The sequence below is a fragment of the Octopus bimaculoides genome, chromosome 1 (assembly GCF_046866305.1).
Source record: "Octopus bimaculoides isolate indiv1 chromosome 1, ASM4686630v1, whole genome shotgun sequence".
NCBI classification, from domain to species: Eukaryota; Metazoa; Mollusca; class Cephalopoda; order Octopoda; family Octopodidae; genus Octopus; species Octopus bimaculoides.
The window spans coordinates 151,806,480-151,829,689 of record NC_142928.1 but is presented as its reverse complement, the minus strand read 5'-3'; the positions used below and the strand labels follow the sequence as shown (position 1 = coordinate 151,829,689).

General features: G+C 34.8%; 1 protein-coding gene across 2 annotated transcripts in view; it reads right to left on the bottom strand.

The window, feature by feature from the left end:
* Positions 1 to 23,210, bottom strand: part of LOC106879468 (synaptotagmin-1) — a 463,106-nt gene that overhangs the window by 368,110 nt on the left and 71,786 nt on the right. The window contains exon 1 of one of the 2 annotated variants that reach the window (XM_052971396.2): positions 12,159 to 12,469. The exons of the other annotated variant lie outside the window; for it this stretch is intronic. Coding sequence (XP_052827356.1) covers positions 12,159 to 12,180 — 22 coding nt within the window. The 5' untranslated portion in view covers positions 12,181 to 12,469. Of the gene's footprint in view, positions 1 to 12,158; positions 12,470 to 23,210 lie in introns of those variants that run through there. 2 annotated transcript variants of the gene reach the window in all.

Sequence of the window (23,210 nt, the reverse complement as noted above, 5' to 3'; positions counted from 1 at the left end):
TCTCGACGTATTTCACCGTGTTAGGGAGAATTTTCACTGCTGTGGGTCTGTCTCTTTTTCTAGTATGCAAAGTGCTGTCTGCAATATATCATAACACAGGTAACTCCCATTATCATGTGAGTAAACAGGAACCTTCAAACCGGATCTATACTGATAGACATTAGGCACAGGGTATATTACGCATTCATTTGTCACCCAAAGCAATTTAGAAATTGCTCTGATTCCATGTACAAATACCGCATCTTTTAGTGCTACTATGTCGATGTTTACTCGGTTAACATCAAAAACCTCAAGTACTGCTCGGGTCAAGAAGGTATCAAAATACCACTCCTCACCTAACATAAACTGAATTCAGCTTCAATCCACACGGTTGCTCCAAATGCTAGGCTCGACTATCAACCAGATTGTATTAAAACGCAGAAAAGACCGTATCACAAAAACTGGTCCTTCTGTTTAAGGTCAGAAACTACTTCAATTCCCAAAATTTACAGAGACTCTACAAAACACAGGTGGGGCCCACCATGGAATACTGCTCCCGTATCTGAGACAGAGACATCGAACGCAGTCTGAAAAGAGCCACTCAACTAATATTCAATCATTCAAAAACACGCTCCAGTTTCTGAACCACAGGCATGCTGCTTCACCTCTTAGATTTTACTACCAATATTATAATGACTTTAATTCCTCGGATCTGGCTGGTCTTGTACATTGCCAGTTGCGGCACTCCTGACTCAGTAAGGTCTCTACTTCTTGTCCCCTTTTATATATCCAACCATATTTACTATCATTCCTTGTTTTTCTTCCTCAGACATCGTCCCTCTCGAATCTCCACACTGTTTGTATATTTTCTCACTTGCAACAGTTTAAACAGATCATTAAGGATATCGAATTCACCCGTTTCAGAGAATCTGTAGAGGTTATTAACAATGCCCACTCATTCCAGCTTTGGTTAGTAAACCTAAATTATCCGTTCTTGTTTACTACCTTTAGCACATAAATATTTCTAAATACTTATAAAAGAATTTCATGCACTAAAACTATAGGAAGGTTACTATAGTGACTAAACGAGTGTTACAGCCTATTTAAATACTGTGTAGTTGATATACTGATGTACAACATTATCCAGCTGAGAAAATTTTCCTTCTACCATCTAAATTTCTGGTGACATTTCGAATTAAACTTCTTCAGCGTTATTATCATATTGCTACACTATCGCCTGACGTTAATATAAATTATTATCAGAAATACTGATATTAGTATTAATTTTGTCGATATTATGACATATTGTATTATCTGAACTTGACCTACACATAGTAGATAATATTTAACTTGGTATACACACAAACACACACACACACACACACACACACACACGCACACACACACGCACACACGCACACACACACACACAGACACACACACAGACACACACGCAGACACACACACATACACACACACACACACGCGCACACACACACATAAACACACAGACAAACTTATTTCTAGCAATGTAGGCTTTTATAACACACTCAGTCATATTTAATGACGGTTATAAGTCTCCTTATATATATATATATATATATATATGTAGTTGTGTGTGTGTGTATATATATATATATATATATATATATATATATAATGTAACCATTGTTCTATCATTATCATAATCGTCATCATTACCGTTATCATCAATTAATATCACTGTTGTTGTTGCCATCGTTATTACTCGTGTTAATTTTAGCATTAATCTAAAGGCAGCGAAAGCGGAGAGTTGGCAGAATCGTTAGCACACCGGGCGAAATGCCCAGCGGTATTTCGTCTGCCGTTACGTTCTGAGTTCAAATTCCGCCAAGGTCAAATTTGCCTTTCATACTTTCGGGAGTCAATAAAATAAGTACCCGTTGATCACTGTGGTTAATGTAATCGACTTGTCCCCTTCCCCCAAATTTCAGGCCTTGTCCCTATAGGAGAAATAATTATAAAGACGGTGAGCAGGCAGAATTGTTAGTACGTCGGGCAAAGCCTTAGCGGCATTTCCTCCGCCTTCCCATTCTAAGTTCAAATGCCAACGAGGTCCACTTTGCCTTTGATCCTTTCGGAGTGGATAAAAGAAGTACCAGTTGAACACTGTAATCGACTCGTCCCCTCCCCCAAAATTGCTTCCCTTGTGGCAAAATTTGAAACCACTATTTTTATCGTTATTATATAAGGCATCAAGCTGCCCGAACCGTCAGCACACCGGGCGAAATGCTGAGTGATATTTCGTCCGTCTGAGTTCAAATTCCGCCGTATTATCTTATTAACATATCGTACTTTCAAGTTCGATAGAATAAGCATCAAGTGAGTATTGGAGCCAATATAATCGACCTACCCACTGGTCTTGTGCTGCCTTGGACCAGAATATGAAACCAATATTATTATTATTATCACCACTGTTATAATTGTTTTTATATTACTGGTGTTGTAATCATGTTTATTTACTTTGTTATTGTTATTGTAATTATTAAGGCGGTGAACTGGTTGAATCATTAGGGTTCCAGATAAAATACTTATCAGTATTTCATCCGTTTTCATGTTTAATGTACAAATTCCGCCGAGGTGGAATTTGTCATTTCGTCCTTCGGAATCGAAAAAATAAGTACCAGTTGGACACCGAGATCGTGTGTAATCAAGTAACCGCTTCCCCCAAAATTACAGGCCTTGTGCCTATAAGAGCAAGGTTTATTAGAATTACTAGCAGAAAGAACACCCACCGGGCGGTTTTCTGTTAGCCCCTAGGTAATATTTCCACCAAGATTATGACGTACTGGTCCGGTGTTCGTAGGTCTGACACTTTATCCTGAGGAGAAGCTTTTATCCCCGCTTGGCAACCCTCAGAGATAGTTTACCGATATACTCCCTAGTGATACCGTCAGCTTCAAGCATATTCCATGAATATAGAGCACCGATGTTGAGGTAATATGCTTTAGGCATTAGTTAATGAAGGAGCCAGCGATGGTTTTTATAAGTAGGAAGGAAATGACGACGATAATTTATTTTGTGGAATTGAAATTTAAGAATAAATTACCGATTGATTTAACGCAAGTAACTGTCGCTGCCGACAGCAACACTACCATGACAAGCAAAGAACAGCCTTCACCAATCACAAATAAATATCATCAGCGACGCCAGCACCATGCAACATTATCTTTTCGAATTTTTTCTTTTAGTCTGTTTTTTCTCTTTCTCTCCTTTGGTTTATTGTCCCAACTATGACGCAAAAAGTAGGTAGGTAAGAACGTATTATCTTATTACCATATCATACTAGATCGATTAGTACCTGCCTTAGACAGGGAAATTAACTACAGAGAAAGAAGAGATAGATGCAAATGTTTCGAGTTTTTTAGTATAAGGCTCTAATACATCTTAATAAAACTAAGATAAACATCTCTATATAAATATATATTGGCATTGTGACAATGGGATGTGTAATTCCAGATAGGTTTCGGTTTTCTGACGTCTTCCACGACATATAGTCATTCACAAATATTCTAGGTCACAAGAGATAAAGAAACACAATGACGTACATATGCTGGTCTGATGAAAATACTTGCACACACATACGTGCGTGTGCGCACACACATACGTGCGTGTGCGCACACACATACGTGCGTACACACAAGCACACATACACAAACACATACCCACGCACACGCACGCGCGCGCGCTCACACAGACACACGCACGCACACACACACACACAGACACACACACACACACACACTCGCGTATGATTGTATTTGAGATCAGAAAATATGTTAATATTTCAGATACATCATTACGTTCGCTTCAAAAGTAAATAATCAGTCCAATCTCTTATAAGGTTTTTCATCGGATGGGAGACATCGAAATATAAAACTCGCTGCAAAATTGCACTTATATGTAAGGCAAAAATGGTCTGTAATCGATTTGAGTGAATTTTGCTTTTTAAAACCTCCGTAATGAAATAACTAAAATATCATTAATTTATTTTCTGGATTTTGTTCATTTGAACTTTACATGACTCTTATTACTACGGTAGGACCTGGGTCTGCTTTAGTGACACTTCATAGACCGCATTAGTGATACCTCATTGACTGCATTAAACGGAAGTTAGCAGGAGATGAAAACAGTCCTAATTCTCATGGTAGCTTATAGCATTTTAAAACTATATACCATGTGTGTGTGTGTGTGTGTGTAACTTCAGTTGCATCTTGGACAGGTGGCATTTTTTTTATAACCTCAGGTTCAGACAGAAAATTGTGAATAATATTTCGTATGTAGAATTTGTAGGGAAGACCTTCTGAAGGAATGTGCATGCAAGCCCAAGTAGAGTCTTGACATACACTGTTGCACTGACTGTACTTAAGGACTACTTCAACTGTAGAAATTCTCGACCACTTAATCTTTAATTCAATGAGCAAATAACTTAGTTGATCATGCTACTGAATTCTCAGGGTCGAAACTGAGAGGGGCCAGTGGCATTAGGAAAATGGTGCTCAATATGAAGTAAAGTATATGAAATAAAGTTATATGAAGTCAAGTTAGATTCGGCTAAAACTGTTAAATATAAACATTGGGAAAACGGTGCTCGATATGAAGTAAAGTTATAGATTCAGTTAAAACTGTTAAATATAAACGCATACACATACATACAAAAAATGTTGTCTACTTACACACAAACGTGTAATCACTCCCGCACACACACATATATGCATTTGCATTCACATGCGACACAGATGGATGCACTAGCGTCTGCTATTAATGTATACAAATGTCTATATGTGGATGGATGAATGAATGGTTGGATACAGGCATATACGTAGTTATTACTAGACTAGATACCGTTGATTTTCACAACTGCTTGATTGAGCGAAATATGTTTCAGCAATAGGATTTATAACTATATTATTGGAAATCATTTGTTGTCACATTAGAAACATACCGAAAATGTTATAATTTAGGTCTGTAACGATTTAGTCTCATTAGATGGTATCAGATTGCTTTCATAGTCTATAAATGAATCTAACGGATGAATGTAAAAGTACATGTAAATGTAGCGTAGATGTGATTGCTAAGTTTGAATGTCATTGCCAACTTGTTTTTCTCGTTTTGCTTATTCTTTTACTGTATTGTTTGTCTTCGTTATTTGTATTTTGCCGCTATTTATGGGTTTCTCTATCCTGTCCCCTCACCAGAATTATTTCTTCGTGTTCTCATACTTTTGAAATGCATAACCTTCAAATTGTTACAGGTTAGTTAGGCCGATTATTTTCCCCATGTCTCGATTAAAGTAAATGTTTCCAGCAGTTTTGTAGTTGCATATATATCTTCACATGGAGAATGTTTGTGGAAAATTACACTCTCAACACAAAATTCGCAGGTCGTTTTGCAAACAGATTTGACGTATTTAGTTGTGTCGTTGTTGTTTAACTGAATATGTATGAGTGATACTGTATTACATTCAAATGTTGTGTAAACAAATCTGAAATATCTACGGGCTTCCATACCCCTAATCTGTCCGCAAGTTTAAAACCACAATTTGGTCCTGAGGAGACCTTAAAAGACAAACAAAAAATTTCCATTGCAAGCATTCGCACTAGGTTCTTAGTTTTAAGATTACTCATGAATTATATATTTTTCAGTTATCTCAAATAAGCCTAACAGACATTGCAGCATGTGATAGACGATAAGCACGCTTCTTCTTCCTGGACTAAGTAATAATAAAAGGGATCTTATCATCACTAATTTGTGAAAATGTATAGTTGTTTGTGCTGGATGTCGACAGACTATTGATACCAGTTTTAGCAAGGCAGGGTATTTTTAAATATTGTTCTATTGTAGGAGAACAGCGTTTACTAACATATATTAATAAAGTTTTCTTATTCCATCTTTGGTGTACTCTCTTTGTTCATTCTATTTATACAGAACCGTTATCTTTACATACTCGATGGTCGTGGAAAATTTCTTTGTACATCATGTTGCATCCTGAAAACGACTTTATTATCCCTTAAGGCCTCATTCTTGAAAGCTTTCGCATCTTATGGTGTAATTTCGTACGTTCAGAATTGTCCTCTGGATGTTTTAATAATAATGCTATTACGTTTTGGCACAAAGTTATCAATTTTAGGGGGAAGGGTTAATTCGACAACATCGTCTCCAATACTTGACCAGTACTCCATTTTATGAATCTCGAAAATATGAAAGACAATATTGACTTCGGTGGTAATTGAACTCACAACAAAAGGAGCCAGAAGAATGCATAGATCGCTATACATTTTGCCCAATGCATCAAGGATTCTCAGAGATATTTTAGACAGTCGGTAACAGTTACTCAGGAAATTGTAAAAAAAATGTTGGCTTCTAATTTAAGAAGAAAGTTAAGGCTGGTTTGGTAAACTATAGTTGATGGAATACTATATTATTAGTACTTACGAAAATGAAAAATTAAGTAAAAGCCACCGTTTCGTAATACAGAAGTTGATACTATGAAAGGTAAGTATCTTCCTTTCATTCGGTGTAATTCCCTACTATCTCATGAAAAAGTGTAATTCATTTGTAGGCATTGATACGTTGCTGCTACTTATTCCTTTCAAATCTACTATATATAAAAGAGAAAGCTCCAACTTGGCAGAATCGGAAGGCAGATGAGAGGATGTTAACATATGATTTATAGTTTATAAATTTTAATCATAATTTATAATTAATCATAATTTATATATAATTTTGGATAAGCTTGGCAGGGAGTGAAAAAGCAGCCTCTGTGACATTTTCAGTTTCTCTGAAACTAGGTGGAATGGAGTTATTTATTCTGACACTGGTGATTTTGCTTGAATGCTTGCAATAGAGATAATTCTACTAGTGTCGGTCACGGGTTAGGTGTGGTAGTAAATCTGGTGAGGAATCAAGGTTACAACCCCCATCAATGGTCATTACGACAGGCATTTAAACAGTTTTGTCTCCTCAATTTCACTTATGACGATGTTGTTGAATTGAGGTTTGGAAGACATTTGCCGAACTTGTCTGAAATTCGTAGCCACATTATCGCTCGATGCAATGATAATACATCAATATATTCAGTTCCGTGGAATTGTTTCAATGATGTATGCTTTAAGGAATGACACAGCGGACAATGTGAGGCTCAGAATATTATTTGGCTTTAATATTATTGTTCTTTGAGTATAGGACAAAATAGTGATTTAAATATTGATTTCTTATGGTGGCACAAGACCTAAAGTGTGGTGTTACTTTCAGGTTGATCCTAGTGCTTGATTTCTATGTTTATTTTTGATCCTGGAAGGATGAATGGTAAGGTTCAAACAGAGAACATATGGAACTATATATGAATATTCCTTACTACTGTAGGCACAAGCGTAAAATTTGGGCGGAGGGGGCGAATCATTTATATTGACCCTAGTGCTTGACTGGCACTTATCGACCTCGACAGAATTTCAACTCAGAAAATAAAGACGAACGAAATGTCGTTAAGCATTTTGTCCGACGTGCTAAGATTTTGCCAGCTCGTCACCTTTTGTCATATATAAATGTTAGTTTTCAAGTTTCAAACCGGGAATTTAGGGGAACAGGGCAAGTCGTACTGGTATTTATTTTATCGACTCCAGAAGTATGAAAGGCAAAGTCAACAAAGGAAGAATTTGAACTCAGAACGTAAAGACGGACAAAATGCCGCTAAGCATTTTTCCCGGCATGCTAACGATTCTGCAAGCTCGTCGCCTTAGTGCAAGGCATTTGATGGACTCTAAGGTTTTTGCTAATCCTGAATATTAGCAACAAGTTAGAAACAAAATTATTTAGCAAGCACATCCCACTAAGTGATTAATTCAGTGGCACTCCCTATCGCAGAATTACAAGCTATAATACTTGTAATCCAGTTCTCTATTCAATTTGACAGCGCAAATGTCTTTAAAAACAAAGATAAAACGCAATAACAATGCTGCACGTATTTGAAATTAAAATGCTACAAAATAGAGTGAAAGCTGCATTGAAATGATTTTCATAAAAACGAAATTGTATTGTGTAATCTCATGATTAGTCATGTTTTCAACATAACCTACAAAGTCTACTGCATATGCATGAGCATATCTCTTCATAAAACACATCACGTGTATATTTCTTTTACATATATATATATATATTCTTTTTTTTAGATATCTTCATTCATACATTAACACGAATTTTTACTAAGAAAATCATAAAGGCATGCACGAGCCCAAATACATAAAAACGCACATGCGCATCACATTAATATGTATCCTTTCATACATGCATAAATATATATATATGCGTGTGTATGTGTGTGTGTGTGTGTGTGTGTGCCTATGCGTGTGAGTGCATATATATATATATATATATATATATATATATATATATATATATACGTATATACAGATATATGTGTGTATGCAAGTGCATATATATATATATGTGTGCGTATATGCATATATATACATACGTATATGTATAAATACATACAATTGCAAATACTTATACATATATATCTATCTATATATCTCTCTATCTTTCTATACATACATTATATATATATATATATATATATATATCAGTTGAAACACTTCTGTCACACGGGACCTTGAAGGTTGCTAGAATGCAGGAAAGTATACTAGTTCTTATAGATTTAATATTCAACTTTTCATTTATTCAATAAGACATTCAATACTTCATTTCATTTTACTATTTATATTATATATTCCATATTCTGTATCCCACATTAATTTTATAAGAATATAAATACAACATTAAAAATAGACAAAGTTGGAATTCTTTTGAATAATATGTATCTATATATATATATATATATATATATATATATATATATATATATATATATATATATATACATATAATCAATATGCATAGACACATGTGTATGTAAATATACTACAATTAAAGAGCTTATATTGAGGGACAGCTCAATAACTGAATATTTGAATTAATTACGACGAAGAGAAAAACAATCATTTTTCAAGAAGGAGATTAGTCGATTACATCAACCGTATTGAAAGACTGGTATGTATTTTATCGAATCCGGAGAAAGAGAAGCAATGTCGATCTCAGCGGAATCTGAACTCATAAAGTAATGACAGGCGAAATGCCACTAAGCCTTTTCTCCAACCCTATAAGGATTCTGCCAGTTGGCAGCTTTAAACCTTAACTATACAATTGTTTCAAATATTAGCACAAGGCTAGCAATTTCGCGGGAGTAAATATGTTGATTAAATTAACCCTGTGTTGAACTGGTTTATATTTTATAAACCTAGAAATAGTGAAAATGCAAAGTCGACCTAAGCGGAATTCAAACTCAGCACGTAATGAAGGACAAAATGTCGCTAAGCATTTTATCCGACGTATTAACGATCCTACTTGCTTGCCGCCTTAAAGAATAAATATATATTAAGAAGCATATTAAACAAATTTATTCAGGAGATGCGTTCTGTGCTGTACTCTTAGTTCCTTCCTCCGCGTCACTATTTAGACGATGATTGTAAACTGTGTATGTGTGTGTGAGTGGGACCGTTGTCATGTTTTGTGGTGGATGTCTTGTGGCTGAGTAATAAAACAAATGCATAAGTTTGTATGAAGGGTACCTAAATGTTTAAGTGGGTGATCAAGAAATCAATACATATTTAATATCAGTGGCAACAAATAAACTCAGACAATCCTGAAAGTTTCCTACGCAATTGAAGTCGTCAAACAATTTGAGAAATAACTCTCGAGATATAGAAAATTGTTTGTATACATATATGCATTTGGATGTGTGAACATTTTTTCGTACAAGCCTCTCCTGGTCGTATGCAAGGGAATGAACAGGTCTTTATATACCTGATCATCTATGCATATATTTATACGTATATAACTGATCAGCTATACAACCATACATATGTGCAAAATAATAGTGAACCTAACCAATAAGGAGATTCTCATTATAGCATCATAAATCGCTCGGCAGGTAGAAATAGATGCCAGATGTTTCTCAGACCACAGCATGCCACTTTTTAAAGGAGGACGTATCGGTTACTGTGTTTATAGGTTACCCTATTAGCTAAAAGTAAAAATGAAAATAAAAACAAAACGAACCTGGTATCATTGTGCTTGTAATGAATGCATCTATAAACAAGAGCCAATAAGCCTGCGCAAAATATCAACCCGAAATCACTTCCTACCGTCGTAAAAATAACACGTTAGTCAATATGCTTGCGGGTTTGTGAAGATTGAACAGCCTGAGATTGACTGTCGACTTACCCGGTTACGGCTAACCCGACATCTGCAGCATAGACAATAGCAAACAATACTTATGCATTTCAAAAATGATCATATTTATAGTAGAAATAATGTTACTCTACCGATTATAACTTATTTTAATCATTGAGCATACTTATTATTCAAAGGCGGTCCAATCATGATCATTTAATCTTTTTTAGAATAATGTTGGATTGCATTATCTAATATCTCCTTTTCTGATTTAAGGAAATAGAGAGTAATTTGAGAACGATTTGGAGATTATTCTAGCAAAGTTAAAGATAACATTCCGGTTCCCTTGTTAGTTTGAATATTTCAACACTTGTAGATTTAAGTTCAAATCTCACCGTAGTCAAACTTGTATTTCATTCCTCCGGAGTCAACTACTGCGATCTACATAATCAACAATTTCTTCTTGTTCAAAATTCGTGTTTATTTCAGAAACAGTTATTGAGGGCAGTAGATTGGCAATATTGTTAGGACGTCGGAAAAACTGCATTATGATATTTGTTGTAAATACTTACATTCTAAGTTCAAATCCTGCCGAGTTCAACCTTGCCTTTGAACGAGTCGGGGTCGATCAGTAAAGTGCTGGGATCGATTAATCCACTTCCTGCCTTGCAAACAATCATTAAAGGCGATGGGTTAGCCGAATCGTCAGAAGTAAAAGAAATGTTGTGCAGTAAATGTTCCGCCTCTTTACATTCTGAGTTCAAATCACACTGGAGTCAATTCTGCCGTTCATCCTTCTAAGGTTGATAAAATATAATAGTGGTCAAATTTTGGACCGACGTAACCAACTAAGGCCATGTACTGATGTTGTAAGCAATTACTATGGACGGTGGGTTGACGGATTCGTTTAATGCGTGGGAAAAAATGTTTTAGACCTTGAAACGATGGTAAAAAAAAAAAAAAAGTTGTTTCAGTAATGCTGCAAAATTTGAATAATTTAATGCAGATAACAACAAAATTTTGATTGAGACCATCGTTAAATAGTTTTCACTGCTGCGGAATCTTTTACAATTAGTTCGAACTGTCAGAATTTATTTAAGTCTTACACTGTAATTAATGAAATAAAAGATGAAATTTCTTTACAATTACCTAAAGTTACTTCATTTATGCAGAAATTATTTTTGTCAACAGCTTCGAAATATTATTGTTTTATTTTGTTTTTGTTTTTGTTAAATAAATTCGTTCTGTTAAACTATTTATTTTCTTTAAATTCAACACACTCTAAGTGTTCATTATCTCTTTCTATTCACATTTATCTTCAACTAATAAATGTCTATTTTTGCGGTTAAAACTCTATAAAACGTGGTATTGTCACAAGTTATGTCACATTTCGTTAAAGAACATTTAATATTATTTTACATATAATTTGGGAAATTTTCAGATAAAAGTAATGTATCCGAGTTAAGTTAATTGCAAAATGTTGAGCAAATAATAGAGCGTGCGAGAGGGAAAGAAGAAATATTTGTATAGATAAACAATGAGACAGACAGAGAGGCGGGGGGAAATGGAATGATACATAATTATAGAAACAAAGAAATAAAAAAGATAGAATAAGAGAGACTAAAATAAATACAAAGAGAGAGAATAAGAGAAAGAAGGCGAAAAATAGAGAGTAGGTGAAATTTTGAAATACTAGGGAGAAAGAAATAGAAAGATAAAATGAGCGAGGTGGGGAATGAAAGAGAGGTAGTCAGATGGATATACGGGATAATAGTGAACAACATATAGAAATATATAGAGAAATAAAGAGAAAGCATTATACTAATGCTTTCTGATATCAATATTAAGAAAGTGTGTAATAAAAATGATTTATATATATTAAATTAAGATTATCATTATTAATATATTACCATTTTTATTTTCTTTCTTCATGAACAAATATTACATTTGTTTTTAATTACCCAGCAGTTCATTTCATAATATAATCTCCTTTAAACATAAATATTAGTTCCTTATGACTAGAGACAAGGCTGTATAGTTTTCAGGGAGCATAAACGTTATATTGTGATAATAATGTTTCTCCCAAGTTTTATAGCAGTGAATGAAATGAAATGGCTTCAATAAACGAATGAAAGCTACCTCGCGTTTTCAGCTTGCCAGCAAGAAATTTCTACAACACTGTCAAACGCAGTTAGCGAAAAGAGTGTTAAATGTGTTAATTATTAATCAGTCAGAATCCCAAGCCGTGGGTGGCCGTTGCTATGCAAAAAGAGCCACATCACTCCTATTTATGTCAGTCATCAGCGAACAGTATGTTTTCCTCCATTTTCTTCTTCTCATCATCATCTTCGTGGTGAGCGTACACCGTTATCGGGGGTTTGTACACGTATTACTATATTAGTGTCTTGTTTTGAATGATCGAATCGTTTCATTTTCCATGTTTTAACAATTGCCGTGATAATTTTGTGGTTTGTAGTTCCTCAATGATTTTTCTCACTGATTTGATGTTTTCTATATGAAAGGTGAAGTTACAGAAGTAAAGAAATACCAAAAGGGCAATTAAAACTAAATTATTGTTGCTAGCTAAACCGAGATAACCAATAATAGGAATGAATGACGCATTAAGTTTCATTGAATGAGGTTCAAAATATGATTATGAAATATTCAAGCATATCTTGTAACGTCTATGAAGAGAAATTATGAAAATGAAATCCAAGATGTAAACTCGGCTTCCCAGATGCACACCTCCATCCAATTTGAATATGTTTGTACAGTAAGTCGCGTTTACTAGTAACGTAACAACTGCCACGTGTGATATTTGTCTGGAAAGAAATATGTATTCGGGATGCTCATGCTCTAGATTATTAATATATAAGAGAGATCTGAATTCTGGCTCAGTTATTTTTCAACTTTAATCCACGTCTTATGGTTAATAGCTTAAGGAGGAATGCACCCGAGCATAATATGAAACGAACAGTAACGCGTCCTTGCTCACTGATATTGCACAGGGCAATATCACGGTGCAATTCCTACAACCTGTCCGATATGTGTCACAGCTAGTAGGACAGTCACACCAGTGTAAACAGAGCGGCATTGTACAATTGTTGGATAATTTTTTAGTCTATGAAATTATTGAATACATTTCCGATATACACTATATAAATAATAATTCTTTAATTGTGTTGCTACGACTCTGTATATCATTTGATTTCTTGAAATTATCCGATTTGAAATTTTGACAGTTTCTATATCGTCTCCAATAAAAAACGACGACCGAATTCACAGCTGGCTTTAAGAGAGTTTATTTAATTCAATGTTTTCTATTAAAACTAACGATATCTTTTGGTCAGCAATTACTAACTCTTCTTCTGTTATCTTCAGTGGCCTTCCGTCTTAAGGTACTATTATCATGATTTGTCTCTTCTTCAGAAATTTCTAAATGATTTAATTTCTAATATAGAAGGGCTGTTGCATTAGCTGTAACGTACCCTTATCTTTAACTGTGTCAATTTATTGTAGAACAGAAAAGGATCTAAAGATTGTTTGGTAAGATAATGTGAAAAACTAGGTACTAACAGGATTTACATGTTTTCTGTAGGTCTTCGATTCAATCTTCAGAATAACCACCATATCTACATTCATTGAAAACTTTTTCGTGTGCAAACACACATTTAATGTTACTAAATATATTTTATAACGAATAGACACAATAAGCATAGATGAAATAGGACGAATAACTCCTGTTAACTGACATTTACAACATTGGTTAATTTATTACACGTTAACTTAATAGGTTGAGTTTGATGGTTCCATTACATCAAAAACGAGATAAGGTCATATTAAATGTTTAACCACAATTATAAAATGTTACGTTGTAGAGTTTGGTTAAATCAATATAAAAAAGGCTACTTAAGATGGAAATATTATTGATACGGATTCATGAAAGTTGTTTATTAATAACGAGACAAACTATATCTATAGAGATCGAGCATTTCAAACACAAAATCTCCAGAAAGGTATCTATATTTGCAATCATTTGCTAACACTTGCGTGGAAGAAAGGAAAATTATGGAAATAACAGACACCCTGTATTTTACAAGTTTAATATTTTGTACAATTTCACTGTGAATTTGATGTTAATTTTCAAATAAATTTACTAGATGAGACTAAATTAAATAATAAAGTAGAAAGCTTTCTTCTTTGCAATGAGCACAATTATAGAGTTTCAATTAAACAAAAAATATTGATTATACGAGAAGAGTGTTGATTGCAATAATATTAAACACAATTAAATTTTGGGGTTATAAAATCCTATATTGCAATCATTAAGCATATATTGGAAATAGAGGAATGGAAATGAAATACTTGTTGAAGTGTTATTTAAATGAATCTGGAGCAACTAAATCCACAACACTTAGCTGTACAAATTACCGGTTTCAACTCACAAATCAATAGCTCAAGATATACTACATATTTATATAGGTGAGGAATGTACTGCACCTTCGGAGATTCAGTGCTAATAGTATGTCGTATAATCCGAGCAAACTCTGCATTTTCCATTTCATTCTGCATAGTGTGAATGTTTATTTCTTAACACCCTGTCATCCTAGATGCTAGTAAAACATTTCAGCCGTAAAAATCCCGTCTACTTATGGGTATGCAAAACTGTACCCTCCCAAGTTTTTTTTTCCTTACCAAAATTTCAAAGACAAAAAGATAGTGGTTGATCTTAAAGAGATTTGACTGCTCTTTCCCACATGTCGAGTGACAGCGTAGACGCAGTCGCTCATTGGCTCTGATTCTGTTAGTGGATCTACATTGGAAAGACAATGTGAATTAAGTCAGAACATCACAGCTGTTGATTCTTTGCATATATTACTGATTCTGCGCATTCCAGTTGAGTGTTCCGCGGTCATTAATGCTTACAAGCAAGGCAACCTCTTGTTCAGCAGCTATGAGATATTTTCCTGTAGACGTTCATTGGTGACCATCTCAACTAGTTTCTAGCATATTATATCTTGGACTGAGTTATTCAATTTGTCTGACTAATCGTTAAGATCAGGGGTCACTAAACTACGGGCCACATCCAGCCCACGAGGTCAGTTCATCCTGCCCACCGCCTTACTGTACCTTTTTACCTTTTGTGTAAGTACTCGCGATGATAGTTCATTTGCCTCTGGTATGGTATCAGTGTTTGGAACAACTTATGTCTGTGAGTAAACATTTTCAAAAATGAAGTATGAGAAGTCAGCACATCGAAGAAGGTTGACTGATGAACATTTGAATGCAATTCTCTTGGTTAGGTGCAGCAATTCCAAAGCAAATATTGATGATATCTTAAAAGCTAAAAACCAGTTTCACAAACCTCACTAACCTTTTTTGATGCTTAGTTTGTGAGATTCGGATATGTGCGCACTAGTGATATAACTATCTTTGATAACATTTTGGTAAATGAATATGCTGGTTGTTTTTAGTTTTTGGTGTATTCACTGTATTGAACATTACAATGACGGCACGCGCTCGTAATTCTCTCAGTTATCCGACCCGCTGTGAAAAAAGTTTGGTGGCTCCTGGTTTAGATAGTAAAGCTAATATTGAGATAACAAGTATGGGTCAGCCTAAAGTCTGCAAAAGCGGGCATAGTTATTTTGTTACTTTTAGCTAACACGACTAAGATCATTTTAAAGCATTCCTATAAGAGACTATTTACTCTGGATTTCGTTTGAATAGGAAATGGTAATGACTTTTGGCCAGTTGCCAGAACCATGGGATTTATAAGTGTTAATACGAATGGTAGTCAATGTTAATCAGTGTAGTGAATCCTTCAGATCTTACACAGTTATCACTATTTTTCTTCATTTTAGCAGGATTTGAAACTTTTGAGCTTGCAGACTTTTCTGCCGGTTTTATGGTGTTTAGTGAAACGAAAGTATCGAAGTCATGGCCTCTGTGCAGCGTAGGTTCTATGGAATGTTTAGCAAGAGTGTATTCTCATTGTGTCAGTGCAGGAATGTTTTCTGAAATTCTTATTGTTGTGACTAGGCATTCTTAGGTTTGTTCACGCTGATAATTGCTTTATACAGTTTTACTGTTTATCTACGATTTTTGTTGGATACAAATATTAAATGCTTTTCTGAGTTTGATAGTTATTAACAGTAGTTTGTTTTGTTTCTTGAAACGCAATTGTACTTCTGCTTTGTATGTGGCATTGATACTACGTTTGGGGGTTATCCTTGCTGTTTATCTATTAGGCTATTTTGGTTGTGCGACTGATTGTAAGAATATTATTTTGTTTGTAATTGTATTAATTGGTTGTGTAGCGGACATTAACTCTGTTTCTTCTTGGAGCTAGTTCAAATTTTGTTTAAGTTTCTAAAAGGGATTTTATATTGTTCATTGATATATGTTGCGATGATGACGTGGAGAGATCGGAGATGAATTCGACGGCTGATTAGCATAGGGCACTGGTAGATAGATGTGTGAGAAAAAGATATCTGTTGAAATGGTATCTTAGTTAACTTCGTTATGCATATAGGTGTACTGCTGAGGCTTGTTTGTAATGTAAAGGGGTTTCATTTGGGATACCGTTCTCGGCCCATGTGCTATCTATTTTCTTTCATTACCGGGAAAAGCTATTTGCATTGAAATCTCCTTCAATGGTGATATTTTTGGGTGTATAAGCTACTTGTAGTTTGGAAGTATAACTTGGAGCTGAAGTAGTGAGTTTGGAAGTGTTTCTATTTGTCATATTAAATTGTTTCATGCTGTTGGCTTTTATTTGTGAATGCTTTCATTACGAGTATGATCCGGTTAGTTGTGTGTGATCGTGTGACGTACTATATATATATATATATATATATATATATGTGTGTGGGTGTGTGTGTGTGTGTGTGTGTGTGTGTGTGTGTGTGCGTGCGTGCGCGCGTGCGTACGTGTGTGTGTGCGTGTGTGTGTGTGTATTACTGTTCTATATTTTAAAGATGAGGAATCCTGTACATTATTTACATTAGACGGATATGTGTCCTCATCTTGTTCGTTGTTACCACAATGTTTCGGCTAATTTACTCTCCAGCCTTCATCAGGTGTCCTGGTACAATTTTTAACCTAAGCCTGGGTTCTCATTCCTAAGGTATTTTTTGCTGATGTTGTTGTTGTCGTTATTATTATTATTGAGTGATAGAGCAGGGCATGCCATCAAAGTGACACTGGGGTAAAATATACGAAGCCCAGTATACCCATCATGACTACCTGTCTGATAAGGGTACACCAGGCACATGCATCACAACCATATTTGCGCGACATAGTGGTCTCATATCAAGATAAACAGCACATGACCTTGCAGGTCGGGCCCAGTTGGGATTTCCTTCCGGTCGAGTAGCCCATCCCGCTCAAAAGGTCCTTGAATAAAGGTGGTTTGAGGATGTCGAACGAAATACCCATGTTTCCAAAGGTGAATTATCCAAACCCCAAAGAGTTCTTCTCAACACATGACTATGATGCTCCCCCACTACTTCTGCTCGTGATCAGAGGTGCAAATATTGTCAGCCACTATGGGACATGCTCAACTGGTTAGGATCAAGCAACTGACATGCAAATCTGTGGTATTGAGCAGAATATTTACTGTAGCCCATCTTTTATACTAAGACAAAACAATGTACATGATAGTACCTCCAATCAGTTAAGATAAGAAGCCATGAAAACCACTGTCTGGTACTGCATCAGGACATTATTATTATTATTATTATTATTATTATTATTATTATTATTATTATTAATTATTCAAGGCATTGCCTGGAATTGAACTCGCAATCTTGGGGTTAGTAGCCCGCTCTCTTAACCATTACGCTATATGCTCGTAGTGGGTGTCTTGAATAAATAATAATAATAATAATAATAATAATAATAATAATAATAATAATAATAATAATAATAACATCAGCAAAAAAAAAATATCCCAGGAATGAGAACCCAGGTTTGAATTCAAAATTCTACTAGGACACCTGTTGAAGGCTGGAGAATAAATCAGCCGAAACGTTGTGGTAACTACAAACGATTATTATATGGTTTGAAATTTTGGCACAAGGCCAGCAAGTTTCGAGGGAAGTGTTAAGTCGTTTATGTCAAACCCAGTGATCAACTTGTACTTATTTTATTGACTCCAAAAGGGGACCGATAATTTATGTGGCAGTTCAAATTCCGTCGACTTTGGCGAAATTAGAACTCCAAAAGACGAAATAACGGACGAAATAACGCAAAACGTTTACCCCTGCAAGATCACTGCATTCTACTGCTTGCTATTGCCAACTGATATATAAATGTGTGTGTGTGTTTATTTGTGCGTGTGTGTGTGTATTTGTGAGCGCGGGTGCACGCATACATATTAAAAATAAGACGTGTCCATAACATGGAAGTTAAGAATTCTACAATTACTGAGTTCAAGGCATCGTAATAGACGTTGTTTTCCGCTAAATATCTTAATATAATTTGTGGATAAGAAAAGATTCCACTATATAGACATTTAGATTTTTCACTTCAGTTTATTTCATCAAATACCGAGAGAAGGAAGTTAGAGTCAATCTTCGGCTTGATTTGAAACCAGAACGTACGGGAAAGTAAGTGAATGCTACTCAATCAATTCTAACAAATACAACTTCTCATAGTCACTGTACAGATTAAAGGGAAACAACTTATTAATAGATTATGAAACCTAACATCCGAATAATTTGCAAGAAATATAGAAAAATAATCAATGAAAGGAGATTATTGGAAATGTAATGATATTAAAATATTTGATAACATTTCAGAAGCACATGCTAAACAAATACAACGATGATGAAGTAGGAAGAGGAAGAAAAGTGAATGATTACGATGATTATGATGATAACGATAATGATGATGGTGACGATGATGATGTTGACGATAAGGACGATGGTGACGACGATTATGATGATGACGACGATGATGATGATGATGATGATGATGATGGCGGCGTCAGTGATAAACATGATGGTTTTGAAGATAATGCTTCGGAAGGCGTCTACTAAAACAGTGACAAAGATACGACGACGACGATGATGATGATAACATCGAAAATGGTGTGGTCTACGGGAATGGCCAATTTAATATGGAGTAGATATAAAATCTTCTATTATTTTTCCATTAACATCTTTGAATGCCAGCCGATTGAATCAATATGGCACTAGTTTGGCAGCGGACTGAACGTCTCGCGATATTTAATTACAACCGTTTATTTTGTCCAGAGTCTAAATTCTCGCCGAGGTCAAATTTACCCAGTATCTTTCTGGGGTCGATAAAATAAAATAGCAGTAAAGTACTGACGCTGGGGAGTGTGGTTGGGATAGTAGATTAGTTTAATCGATTATTCATAGCCTTTAAATTCGAGGCCTTATTCCAATGCTTTAAATCAATATTTCTATGAGACTGGATTGATAGAATACGGACAAATTGTCTGGATGTATTTAATAATGACACTTTACGCTCTGATGCTAAATTTATTTCGTTGATACTAAAGCAATACCAAGCGAATTCATATCAGAAGAAGGCTGTACTATCTATTTAACCTTTTGTTATTTCGCTTACGTCTCTCCTATCAATGAACATCTTTTAGATTTTCAACTTTCTCTTTTCCCTACAATTTACGATATTTGCCTGAAAATAATGCAATTAGCATTCAGTTGTTGTTCTTGTTTAACCAAGGGCAAGTTCTGTTTAAACAAACCTGTAATTAAACGCATTTTAAGTAAGCTCAAATCATTCAATCTTTTCTTTAGACATAATATTTCTAAATTGGATCGAACGGGATTACATGTGGTAGTTTTATGGTCAAGTCGTTAACTATTATTTATTCAAGTAACTATTATTTACTTCAAGTCGTTAACTATTATTTACTCTGTTGATTGGTAGTGAATTGTTGCTATTGTTTAACACTAAGTATACAATACATGATACAATACATTCATGATGAGATCATTTCGAACGATGACCAGCCCATATTTTGTTGTAAATCTAGGGCTACATTCAACACTACTTTTATGTGGTTAAACTGATTCACGTATGATGTAACTTATTTCTCATTGGTCGAGAAAATGCGTAGATTTTTCGTTACACGCCCGCTAGTGATGAGTTTCGTGTATAGGTTTTGAGAGCCGTCCCCTATATTGTGCTCGGGAGTTTAACTTCATTTTCTCCGGTATCAGATACTACAAATATAATCAATATCTAATCTCTAGCTATCCATTATGTCGTTGCTTTCATTAATAAATTGAATATCAATAACGTATACATAAATCCTTACGAACATATATTCATACACACATGCACATATATAGAGATAGATGAAAATAGATAGCGTGAAATAAAGAGACATACATATATATGGAATATGGAAGCCCGAAGTATAATTAAGAAAATTAGACAACAGATTAACAAATTCATTGTGCGTATAATAAATGTATTTTAGTGGGGATTTAGATACTTTAGTTTAAAGCAGACACGCGCGTGTGCGTACGTGGGAAAGCGTGTGGCCAAGTGGTTTGGGTATTGCACTCAAATCGCACGATGTGTATGTGACAAAATCAAAAAGTGCACCTAACAATATTTATATTTATAGTCATATATATATATATATAAAGTGAAGTATATTGCCACTTAAATGTGGCTGACCCCTAGGGGTGGATGTTACTGTTGCTTTTAGCCCCAGGAGGACATCTCCCCCAGCTGGCTTATCGACACACTTCTGTGTCCTGTTTGTTTTGCCAAGGGAAGTTATCCCTCTCATGCACATACATATATATATATATATATATATATATATATATATATATATATATATATATATAATCTTATGAAATTGAGATGAAAATCAATCAATATCTTCGGGTATGGCTCCAAAGGAAAATGATAGCTCAGGCTCTTTGCTATTGGTGACCTGAAAGTGCTACAACTGGTCTCAAACACGAGAAAAACAAAACCGGAACGGATATCATGGATTGGAAAAATGCATTGAAATTAACAAACAGATAGAACAATACAAACCCTTAAACCCTTTATGATTATGTTCCTTGGATTGGCCTTTTTGTCCAGTGACCTTCATATGAGCATTAATATGGCTATTGTATTCAGTAGCGTAATGTACATGTGACTTTGATGAAGCGAACGCGGTGATATACTTATGTATTATGATGCATGCATACATATGATCTACACATACTCATTTAACATTAATTTGAAAATATTGCTCCGTACAGAACCATACAAAGCAGAAACAAGCCCTTCCATCTCTCTACCTTTACATTTAACAAAGTCTGCTTTTGTTTTAGATCTAAATGCTGAACTATAACTCTTAGTTTGTCTCTACTTGCAAACTAAGTATCTTTAAAGTTCTACGACATTTCAAAGATAACATTTTCGCGCTGAAAAACAGTAATCTCTCTCTCTCATCTTTCTCGTTGCTCTTCCGTTACAAACAACATACAACATATCTTATCAGTCAACAAACTCTGTTACAATTTCCTAAAGTTCTACAGTTACAAATTATAATACCCTCAGAAAATGTCTGCCTAAATACTCTCTTTCCCAATCTCAGCAATAACGTTTCTTGTATACATGCCCTTTTAAACACAGGTATGTAACAAATATATCTCCATATATCCTTCCAGAATATATCAAATACCAATCCAGCGCTGTATGCGATGCATACATTTTGGGCTAGGGATGCACAAATAGTACCAAGAACTAAGAGCATAGTTTATGTATGTATGTGTTTCATGGTTGACAATTGTTTCAACAATATCCAGGTAACTATTATCGCATTATGTCTATATCATGGCAAAAATAACCCGTGTATAGCCCAGTCCGATAAAGATGAGCAAATCGAAATTCTAAGTCATTGTCCGTATTTTTCTTGGAAAAGTTAATGTATACTTTACTAATAAGTATTGAGCTTCAATATGACATATGACCAAATATCGCAATTACGATATCTTCTGATGAATACCACTGCGTAGAAGCTTAGCTAATGTCGTTACCAGAACTGCGGCTCGACACAAACTGTGTGAAATTGGATCAGCAGAAACTGTCTGAAAATTCGTTTTAGTCAAATATTCCGTGTTTATTAATGTGTCTTGCTAGTTTGGCTAAAATTATTTTTCTAGCCCTTATATACTCGTCCAATGAGGAATAATCATTGTTTAGAATAATTAATTACTTCTCATCGAAATTGAGGGTGATCTATTATTTGTGCTTATGTGAGTATGTCTATGTTTCACTGAAAGAATAAATGAATGCGTGTTTGGTAAATTTATGTCGTTAACTGATTAATGGGCAGAGTATGCATTCTTCACATGATTCTCCTATTCAAATTGTTCACGAACAATCCAAAAATGATTTTAATTCTATATATATATATATATATATATATATATATATATATATATATATATATATGTGTGTGTGTGTGCGTGTGTGTATGTGTGTGTGTGTGTATGTGTGTGTGTGTATGTGTGTGTGTGTGTGTGTGTGTGTGTGTGTTGATAAGCAGCATTCACAGAAGTCTCGGTTCTTGTGCCACTATCTTACTTCTACCGTTTAAGATATTAATTTGTATACGTGTTTGTGCTCTCATCTATTTTTAATTGATTGAAATCTTCCTGCAAGGAAGGTATAAATCTACCTCCTTCATCGTTGGAATGTAGAAAACGAAAGGCAATGCAAATGTTAAAATTGAGAAATATCTTTCATATGGATGTAAAACGAAGAAAAATAATTTCTTTTTTTCTTTCTCTATTTTCTCCTCTATACTCTGATTTCTCATATCCATACCGTTACACCCACCCACCACCACAGACATTCTTTCTACTACACCATTCACATTTTCATGTCCCCTCTTTTACCTCATACTCGCACCTGCTGTCATCTCACTTCACACACAACACGATTACTTC